Source organism: Pipistrellus kuhlii, unplaced genomic scaffold (assembly GCF_014108245.1).
Source record: "Pipistrellus kuhlii isolate mPipKuh1 unplaced genomic scaffold, mPipKuh1.p scaffold_m20_p_2, whole genome shotgun sequence".
Taxonomy (NCBI): domain Eukaryota; kingdom Metazoa; phylum Chordata; class Mammalia; order Chiroptera; family Vespertilionidae; genus Pipistrellus; species Pipistrellus kuhlii.
The window spans coordinates 171687887-171698129 of record NW_023425515.1 but is presented as its reverse complement, the minus strand read 5'-3'; the positions used below and the strand labels follow the sequence as shown (position 1 = coordinate 171698129).

At 41.2% G+C, this 10243-nt stretch overlaps 1 protein-coding gene across 3 annotated transcripts; it reads right to left on the bottom strand.

The window, feature by feature from the left end:
* Positions 1 to 2819: 2819 nt before the first annotated feature.
* Positions 2820 to 10208, bottom strand: LOC118723960 (MYC binding protein). 3 transcript variants are annotated; one of them, XM_036446799.2, is made up of 5 exons: positions 9535 to 9687; positions 9248 to 9320; positions 5575 to 5623; positions 5206 to 5335; positions 2820 to 4017 (listed from the first exon to the last, which is right to left on the bottom strand). In XM_036446799.2, exons 1-5 carry the CDS (start codon positions 9616 to 9618, stop codon positions 3973 to 3975), a joined length of 381 nt encoding a protein of 126 aa, XP_036302692.1. In that variant the 5' UTR covers positions 9619 to 9687; the 3' UTR covers positions 2820 to 3972. The 3 variants fall into 3 exon arrangements, with proteins under 3 accessions (XP_036302692.1, XP_045440784.1, XP_045440783.1); XM_045584827.1 differs by lacking the exon at positions 2820 to 4017 and having other exon boundaries at positions 5225 to 5340; positions 9470 to 10191; XM_045584828.1 differs by lacking the exons at positions 5206 to 5335; positions 5575 to 5623 and having other exon boundaries at positions 9470 to 10208.
* Positions 10209 to 10243: the final 35 nt, after the last annotated feature.

The window sequence follows — 10243 nt, the reverse complement described above, 5'->3', positions numbered from 1 at the left end:
TTAAAATTCTCTTTTTCAGCCAAAAAAATCATACTCCCTGAGCTTGTAATTGAACTCAGGAGTAGTCTTCTCTTTCATGACTGCCCTAGATTGCAGTCTTTGTTATCCACTAAATCTTTTCTCAGCTCCACACTAAACATATACTCTGTTTCTTCAACCATTCCTTCAGTGATGCCCAGTAGAGCATCCTATGACAGAACTGCTCTAATCTGTACTGGTCAATATAGTAGCCAATGTGGATTGAGCACTTGAAATGTTGCTAGTGTGACTAAGGAACTGAATTTTGAATTTTAAATACCAAACGTGGCTATGGTTACTATATTAGACAGTACAGCCTTATATTTTCAAATGCCTTCTCTCTATTGGTCACTCTTCTTTATATGCATTTGAGCTTTTCAACATCCATCAAATGTCTGGCACCTACAATGCAATACCACCAATACAGCCTTCAGAATGATTGTTTAGCACCTAGAGAGTATTTCTATTAATGCTTTCCAGAATGGATTTTTTAAAAATATTTATAGCCCGCCCTGACTGGTTTGGCTCCATGGATAGGCCTGCAGGCTGAGTGGTCCCAGGTTCGGTTTCGGTCAAGGGCATGTGCCTTGGTTGCGGGCATATCCCCAGTGGGAGGTGTGTGGGAGGCAGCTGATGGATGTTTCTCTCTCATCGATGTTTTTACCTCTTTATCCCTCTCCCTTCCTCTCTGTAAAAAAAAAATCAATAAAATATATTTTTTAATTTTTTTAATAAAATATTTATAAAAAAGTCCAGCCAGTGCCCTAAGTGGTTTGGCTCAGTGGAAAGAGCATCAGCCTGTGGACTGAGGGATCCCAGGTTTGATTCCTGTCAAGGGCACAGGCCAGGGTGTGGGCTCCATTCCCAGTAGGGGGCATGCAGGAGGCATCCAATCAATGATTCTCTCATCATGGATGTTTCTCTCTATCTCCCCTCCCCCACCCCCGTTCCCTCTCCCTTCCTCTCTGAAATCAATAAAAATACTTTTTTTTTTTTAAAGCCCGGCCACCATGGCTCAGTGGTTGAGTGTCTGCCTATGAACCATCTATTGATGCATCTCTCTCTCTCTCTCAACAAAAATATATTTTTTAAAAATATATTCATAAAGTACAAGAGTTCCCCACTGATAATCACTGAAACTAGTAAATTGTCAGCAATTCTAGTGCCTCAGACTTGTATAACTGCATTTTTTTAACCTAAATATTACACTTGCTGAGCTTTCTGGTTTAGGCACAAAAGTTTCGGTATTCCAAGTTGCTAAGCATTAAGCATTTTCAAGCTTGTTTCAATATAAGTCTATCAATCACCCTTCCAACTTTGTGACACTTAACAGATTTTGCATTACTACAGTAACCTGTATGTAGTCCTTTATCATTTACAAGGTATTTTTCATCCATTATAGTTGATCCTTACAACAATCTTGTGAGGTAAGCAAAATATGAAATCTACATTGTATAGGTAAGTTAGCTGATGCATAGCAGGAACTGAATGGATAAGGGTGCTTTTTCTATTCTATTGAGTCCCTTCTTGTATACTCTCTTCATCCAAATCCTTGATAGAAATGTTGAAGATGACCTCGAGGCCAGGCTGGCTCTGACTTCTTCAATAGCACTGACTGGTACAGCAATTTAGCAGGTCAGTTCCACCAAAAAGTGTGATTATCCAACCCAGATTGGCATTCTGTCCAAAAGGATGGTACAAGACACAACCACCTGACTTACATATGTATTAATACTAGTCCCAAGAGAAAAAAGCAAATGAGGGTTAGCTGCCAGAAAAAAATTTCTACCTCTCTATATCCACAAGGGGACTATCATACCAACGGCTTAAAGAAGCCAAGTCTCCCTCTCTTCTCCCCTTGGGGCCATGTTTTATTATGATGAAGATTCTTAGCACATCCTAGACCATATTGTAATTGCTTATATACATGTCTTACAACTAATTTCAAGTATAACACCCAGCACTCAGCCCTCTGCTGTCCATATAGAAGGCACTCAGATTGGTAGGAGATAAGCCAATTTAAGTGAATGTTCTTCCAACAGTATCTGACACGCCCCTCCCCACCCAAAAACAAAATTTGTGATTAGAAGAGACACATTCCTACCAACATGACTGAATAAAATTCCCTTTCAATTGGCCTAATCAGTTTCTCGCAGGTACTGAGACTTACTAGTTAAGCCAGCTTTCAGTGTATTGTTTCATTTTCTGTGTGTTTTGACAAAAAAAAATCTAAGTTCTCTAACAATCAGGATAAGATATATGAAATGTGACTACTTCTTAATAACATCAATCAACCAGTAAGGAAAATAAATGATCAAGAAAACAGAGGCCCTGGCTGGGTAGCTCATCACTGAGCCATCCCAATACACTAAGATTATAGGTTCGATCCCTAGTTAGGGCACATATAAGTGAGTGTATAAATAAGTAGAACATCAAATCTATGTTCTCTCTCCTTTTTTCCTCTCTCCTTCCCCTTTCTCTAAAATCAGGTTTGTGTTGTGTGTTTTTTTTAATATATTCTTTTATTGATTTCAGAGAGGAAGGAAGAGGGGGAGAAAGATAGAGACATCCATGATGAGAGATAATCATGGATTGGCTGCCTCCTGGAAGTCCGCCACTGGGGATCGAGCCCACAACCCGGGCATCAAGTCCACAACTCAGGTATGTACCCTTGACCAGAATCAAACGTGGGACCTTTCAGTTTGCAGGCCAATGCTCTATCCACTGAGCCAAACCAGGTAGGACTAAAATCAAGTTTGTTTTTAAAGTCTGTAGGTCTTGCAAAATAAATGAAAAAGGACTAATGAACAAGAATCTATGCTTTACCATTTACAAATCTTTCATACATTCCATTTGACCCTCACAACAACCCTGTGAGGTAGGCAGCACAGATATTATCCTCAACTAACAGATGTGGAAAGTGAATTTCAGAACAGTTAACTTATGTGCCCAAGGTTCAACAGTAAGTGATTTGTATTAATATCAGTCTTTGGCCTAAAAACTCAACACCCAACCTCCCCTCATACTTGCCCTACCTACTTCACAGGGATAATGAAGATGAAATAGATTCAAGGCTAGAAAAATATTTTGAGGAAAAAAGTACTATATAATTATACCAGCAAACTATAATTTTCCTCTATAAATGGCTTATTATCCTTCTTATCCCAGCTTGTGAATGAACCCAGAATTTTATGTTCCCTCTGTTCTGTGCTCAACTGAGCAACTAAGTAAGGCAGGGAAACAGTGTGATCTGTTTAATGTTATATAAGTTACAACAGGGTAACTGCTATTACAGCAAATTGAAAATCAACACAGGAAAGACAATGTGCAAGAGGCAAGCAAGGCAGCATTATCAAATAGGGCATGAATGCATAGAAGAAAAACGTGGTGTCAGTTCAAACTGGCACACACAGTTATCTAAGGCAAAGTGGTGGCAAAGAGGAGTTATTTATTCTGCATTATGTTAATGAGCAAAAGATTCATAAGAATCCATGCAAAGCATCTCATGGCACACAGATCTCTCCAGCTGCCTACGGAGAATATAAACATGTCATCTTCGTTTTAAAGAATGACTGTACCTGTGCTCGTATCCTGAACTAAACCAAGGAACAGCTCCATGCTAACCTTCCTCAGCTAAAATACAACCAGTACCACATTCCTAGTCAGACGAGTAAACAGAATGTCTTTTAAGGTAATGAATTAGATGCCTGTGTTTAGATTTTTTTTCAGGATTCACTTTCGATACTCCTGCTTTTAAGACCCAAAAAAGGTTATATTTAGTTTTTATTGGTGATTATAAGAATATGTGTTTATAACAGTTAAAGTGTGATAGGTGATTTTAACATATATATATATAAAAGTTCTATAGCATCTGTTCAGAAAAGATTATATACTATACAAACTATTTCAAGTCTTACAAAACATTTTTCAGTGTCTTTTCAACTGAGAAGAATCCTATTCAGCACGCTTCTCCTCCTGAGGTGGTTCATACTGAGCAAGCTATAGGGCAAAGACAGAGGAGTTTAGATGAATTTTACTCTAAAATGGATTAAAAAAATTAAGAGTAACAAAACGAGTTCACTATTATATTCAATTTAATTACTGACAGAGTAAGTTTATATGTTTAAATGTTTAAACCATTTAATGATTTAAGATTTAATACAATCAAACCTAATGGAGGTTTTTTACATAAATCTTTAATATTACTAGAAAATTAAAATTTTAATTCCAGTTTATGGCTATCCTGTCAAGACACTTGATATACAATAATCTATATCTTTCCAAGGATGATGTGGCTTATTATAATAAGCCCCTCTACCAAAAGTTGACTGAACTTTCTCCTAAAAAGTAGAAAAAACAAATTATGTGACATATATGAATCTAGCCAGATAATAAAGACCTGCTGATGTCTTTGATTTAAAATTGCCCAAGAGTTAACTGGTATTTTCACGTTGTGGAAATCCTGCATTTTCTTTTATGCCAAGTTGTTCCCTTGGAAGAACACTAGGCTAAGATTGGTTCCATTAAGCTGTCAGGTTTGAGAAGCTAGGCTTCATTGTGCTGTAGTTTCCTCACCTGTGCATCTATTTCACTTATCTCACAACATTATTGAGAAAATAAAACTCATGAGAAATTCCTTGAATAATATAAAATGCATTATGTGATTCAGAATGTGGTGAAACCTCAATGACTTAAGAGTTGACTAATTTGAGGTTTATTAAAATTCTCACAGGAGTTTAAACGAAGAAAAAACTAGCACTAGACAAAATTAAGTGCAAACAAATTTACAAGAGCCACCACATGACTAGGTAGATTGTGCAGTGCACAACTCTAAGAGGTGCCACTCACAAAGCAACTTAAATCAACTGTGTAAGACTCTCTGAAATCTCCACATACTAGAAGTAGCATTAACCAATATTCTCATCTTTTTATTGATGCAGGTTCCCGAGAACCTCTTCTTGACCACACTTTGCTTATCCTATTTCTAATGTGTCTGTTGTTTTCTAGACAGGGCATCAGTTTGGCTTTGCAATTAATTGAGATTGATATTCACCTTCCTTCCTCCCCTACTATCCATTTTAGTGAGGTTTGGATCATATTAATACTATTAACATGAATGTGTTAATGATAGGTGAAATTATTAACTAACGATGAATTTATTAACATGAATTATTTTTTAAAATTTACCTTTGCTTTCAGTTTTTTATTTTCTTCTATAATAGCTTCATATTTCTCTTTCATTTCTGCCAATTCTAGACGAAGCAGCTCTATTTCTGGATTTTCTGGGGTAGCAGCTCCTAAGTGATGCTTTAAAAAACTAATCTCAAAGTTAAGAATTTACTTGAGCTAAATGACAGTAATGAAATAGCCCAGAGTAGCATCTCTGATCAGAGTCACCCCATCCCACCACCCATATTTACCCAGAGATCATCACCCAAACACTCAAAGGAAAGTAACTCTTTTCTTAATCAAAACTATTTTAAAGGTTATCTTGGGGGGGGGGATGAGAATTCTAAAAATAAGGCCTTTTTCTGACTTGAAAGATGAAAAGGATACTCCAAAGCACTATTAGGTTTCTCTGGTTCTTCATATAAGGCTACCAATACTGCAAATCAAAAAGCAGAGAAAGCAACAATTAAAGTCTTAAATTTGAATGGTTGAAATTATATTCTGTAACTTAGAATATATTAAGTGCCTATTATATGTCAAGCACATTGCTAGGCCTATCCATACCATGGTGAATCAGACGGACAAGGTCCCCACTCTCAGTGAATTTACAGTCTAGTGCAAAAGATAATAGACACAGAAAGAGAATCAAGGAACGATCAGGATAATGGGTTATGGGAGCACATTGGAAGAACACCTAACTAGGGTACCAGGGAAGGCTTCCTAAAAGAAGGGAACTAAGATCTGAGATCTAGGTAATGAGGATCGCAGAAAAAATGGGAAGGGCAGGGGGCAAGCGAACAACGTACAGAGGAACTGAAATTAAAGTGTGGCTAGATGGAGTTGTCAGTCGGGACAAGGAGTATCCACTGTCATTGATTTGCTGAAGAAACTAGAAGGGAGTAGAGGGCAGACTTCGGAAGGTCCTGCAAGTTCCGTTGGACTTTGATTCTAAGAACAGGCACATAAACATTTTAAGCAGTAGGGTAACAGGATCACTATTTACTTCGGTGTGGAAAATCAGCAAGTGGGACGAGAATAAAAGCAGGAAGAACAGTTAACAAGCTGATGTGATCGAGAATAAAAGCAGGAAGAACAGTTAACAAGCTGATGTGATAATCCTATTGACAAAGATAGCCAACTGCACTAGAGTGATAGAGGGGTAATAAGAAAGTAGATCAATTTGAGAAAAATTTAGGAATATCACCATGGCTATGGAATTCAAAATGTTCTTCAAGAAGTTTTCATACATAATATGCTAAATAACTGCCAACCAAAAACTTTACCAGTAATCAACATTAAAATATACTTTAGTGTTTCCATGTCCAATAGCTCATATCAGTACTACCTTGCTCATCTTCTATTGAACAGATTCCTACTAAGATTTACTACTCAGCTAAAAATCTCTCTAAATCAGTGATTAACATTTTTGTACATGGAACCCTTTGAAAAGTCTGATAAAAGCCCCCCAAAAATGTAACTACACACACACAAAATGTGCATATCTAGACCCCAAGTTAACTCCTGTTGTAAACCAACTTACCATACTTCCCTTCTATTTTTTAGTTTTAATTACTCATCAAAAGACAGTATGGGAACTCAAATGGCCAACTGCTTTGAGTTCTGATAGCTACTCTTCATCTCTCTAAATATACTTACATTTTATTTTTTGAGGAATTGATATACTTAATATCACTACTATCCTCTCCTCAACCTCCCTTGTAACAGTAGTCTTTAATTCCTCTACTTACTATCTTTTCCTTTAAATTATATACTCAAACTTGTTTCTTCCACTAATTTCCACTGAGTCCTAATTTTATAAAACCTGAATACTTTTATCCTTTCTTCCTCTTCTATCCCAATTTTTTCAACTTTTAAATTTCTGTCAGTGGTACTTAAAAGATTGATAATTACATAACGTAATGTAAATGTCAAGTTTTCTGTGCTTTTCTATAGATAGAATATACTTCCTTTCAATCAGATAAGAAAAACACTATATCTGATGATCCCCTTTTTGCCTTAGCAGCCAGGATTTTTAGAGGTTGATAAAATGCTCAAAATAACTCTTAAATGCCTCTTCCTAATGGTTTATCACCTTTTGTCTGTAGCCATCCTGTCTTTCTAGTGTTTTAATGTTAGAAGCAGTTTGAAATCCTCTTGGGAATAAGCTGGATAAAATTTAGAAATTTAATCTAAGTACCTATGTTTGATGCTGAAAATCAAATTTGAAACAGATCACATCAGTAGATATTATGTTACCGATGTTATTTAGAGAAGTGGAAATGTAGGGAGGTGGTGAGGGGTTAGATACCAGTAGATGTGAGCAAGGGAAAAGAAGCCACCAATGGTTTCTAATCTCTCAGGAAGAGAGATTGGCCACAAAGCTGTACATCTTCAGTCACCTCCCACCAGAGTCACTTCTCTGGCCTTTACCATTCTATTTTCCACTCACTCCATCCATGCCCTCTGGCCTCTTTACACTTCCTGAACTCTGGACATTGGACACTATTTCACTCAGGTCTCTGCTCAAATGTTACTACTTAAGAGAGGTCTCCCCCATCCCCCTCCTTTAGCCCCTGTTTTGCTATGTCCTAATACCACTGGCTGACACAATGTATTATGTCTTCCCCCAACTAGGATATAAGCTCATTTAGAGCAGGGAGTGTGGTGTGTGTTTTTTTCCACTATTATATCCCCATTTAACCTAAATAAAATGGTTAAATAAAAGAAAGAAATTAACTTGTAGCCGGGACCGGTTTGGCTCAATGGATAGAGCGTCGGCTTGGGGACTGAGGGGCCCCGGGTTCGATTCTGGTCGGGGGCATGTACCTTGGTTGCGGGCATATCCCCGGAAGGGGATGTGCAAGAGGCAGCTGATCGATGACTCTCTCTCATTGATGTTTCTAACTTTCTATCTCTCTCCCTTCCTCTCTGTACAAAAATCAATAAAATATATTTTAAAAAGAAATTAACTTGTGGAGTTTTTTTTAAAGGAGAGGGCCTCCAAGAGTCTGTAACGCTTCCAGAAACAGAGGACAATCCCTTCCTAGAGCAGTTCCTTAATGTTTGCTGAAATTAATTAATGTTTCCAAAGAGGCAGGGAAACTAGTACCTGAACCCCGCGCCAGGTTAAGTAGGAAATCAAAATTATCAGTCCATACCTGAGAATTAAAAGTCGTACTTTCTGCTAAGACAGTTATTCTTCTCTTCCAATTTTCTCCTAATCTTTGTTTCTGGCCAAAGAGCGGCAACCAAATTATCTCCCAGACACTTACTATTCTTCTCATTTAGTCCTAGGTCCTCATCCTGCCAACTCTTACACATCCTTAAGAGTGAGTTCAGGGATACATAATAGGCATTTAAATTACTGCTGAGCTAATGAGATAAACAGTACCCCAACTATCTCCAAACCCTCAGCTTCAAGCGCCCTCACTTAGATCTTGAACCCCGGAGGAAGAAACATAGTGTAACAGCTTCTACTTGAAAAAGTGAAAACAATATAACATCTTAATGTTACATAACATCTTAATTACAGTGTAAGGGGCTCTCAAGCCCCTTACACTGTAATTCTACTTTGTGAAACCTGTACAGTCCAGAAAGGAATCTGGACTACGGAACGGGTTGAAAAGCCTAATGGACCGAATCGCCTGCGTTGGGGATTAGGCTCACTTAGCTACTTCACGCCGCACTTTCAAATCTGGAAATTGTCCAACTTGGTTCGAGGTTCAATGTTTCTTAGCAGGATCCCAGGGCTCCCCAGAAGCCGTAAGGCGGGAGGAATTGGGATCTCAAGGTCTTTAGCAAACATGCCCACTGCGGCTGCTCGAGGCGAAGCAACGGAAGTTGAAGACTTTTTGCAACAGCTGCAAGAGTTTCCCTCCCGGCCGGGCGAGTGGTAGCGAGCGCTAGGCGGGCCGGGCCGACGGCGTCCGGAGGCAGGGCGAGCGCCGAACCCCGCAAGGGTCCCACCTGGACCCTCCCTTCCCCGCGTCACAGAGCGGCAGGGGCGCAGCCCGAGGAGCACGACGAGGACACGAGGCACCCTCTCCTCGCCCACACTCACCCTTGGTCAGCGTGTCCAGCACTCCCGACTTCTCCAAGTACCTCCGGAACTGCTCGCGCTTCGAGTCGGCGGCCTGAGGAGACACGGCGGCGGGTCAGGGGCCGGGAGCCGGGGGCCGGAGCAGGAAGAAGGCTCTGGAGGCTGGCAAACCCCGCCTCCGCATCGCTATCTCAGACACCCCACCCCCCACCCCACAAAACCTGCGCGCGCCCCCGTGCCCACCCGGAGCCGACCCGCGGCTGGCCACCTCCCGCACGCCCCCAGCCACGCCGCCGCGCCCCCCTCACTTTGTAATGGGCCATAGTGACAGCGGCGGCGGCGTAGCTGGCGCCGGAGACCGTGGCTGGCGGGCTCCGAGCAGCACTGCTCATGCGCGGGAGGGCGCGCGCGCCTGCGCACTCGCGGACCACGGCCTGGAACGGCCGGGGCGTGGTCTGTTTTCATGGCGACAAGGACGCTCTGACTGCCCCGTGGTGGGCCGAGCCCAGGGAGTCTGCGTACGCCCGCCCATCCGGCTAGACTGACAACCCGCTTTCCTCTTCCGGTCCCCCCGCAGCGAGTCTGTTGCCTCGGGACTAGTGAGGTTTTGGTAACTCGGGACCCGCCCAGCGTCCTTGTGGGGGCCCCCAGGCGGGCGTGGCTCCCGGGGGTGGGGCCTGCGTAACTCGGGAGCCCGGGGACTGGGAGGATCTTCAGATACGGAGAGGAGGCGGACCTGCCTCAACTGGGACCTCCGAATCGGTGGTTAACCAAGTACGTTATGGCTTCTTGGCTCCCATCCTGAAAAAGGTGCCCACGACTGACGCAGGGCGCCCCTTGGATTTCCAGTGGTTAGAGGAGTGTGTTTAAAATCATACATTTCAGTTTTGGCTTTTACACTTGGAGTGTCCTAGCTTTGTGGCCGAGTGAATGTGGGCCTATAGCGTGAGCAGTCACCTGTTAATGAGAGCTAGCTAGCACTTCGGATCGCCTATTGATGCTGTTATGCCCAGATTT

What these genes read in the sequence shown, in the direction of transcription:
- LOC118723960 (XM_036446799.2), bottom strand. Translation starts at nt 9,618, where the DNA reads ATGAGCAGTGCTGCTCGGAGCCCGCCAGCCACGGTCTCCGGCGCCAGC. An exon ending in GCTGGACACGCTGACCAAGG is followed by an intron (nt 5,624 to 9,247) that starts GTGAGTGTGGGC and finishes TTTGATTTGCAG; the next exon opens with TATTGGTAGCCTTATATGAA. An exon ending in ATAAAAAACTGAAAGCAAAG is followed by an intron (nt 4,018 to 5,205) that starts GTAAATTTTAAA and finishes TTTGCCCTATAG; the next exon opens with CTTGCTCAGTATGAACCACC.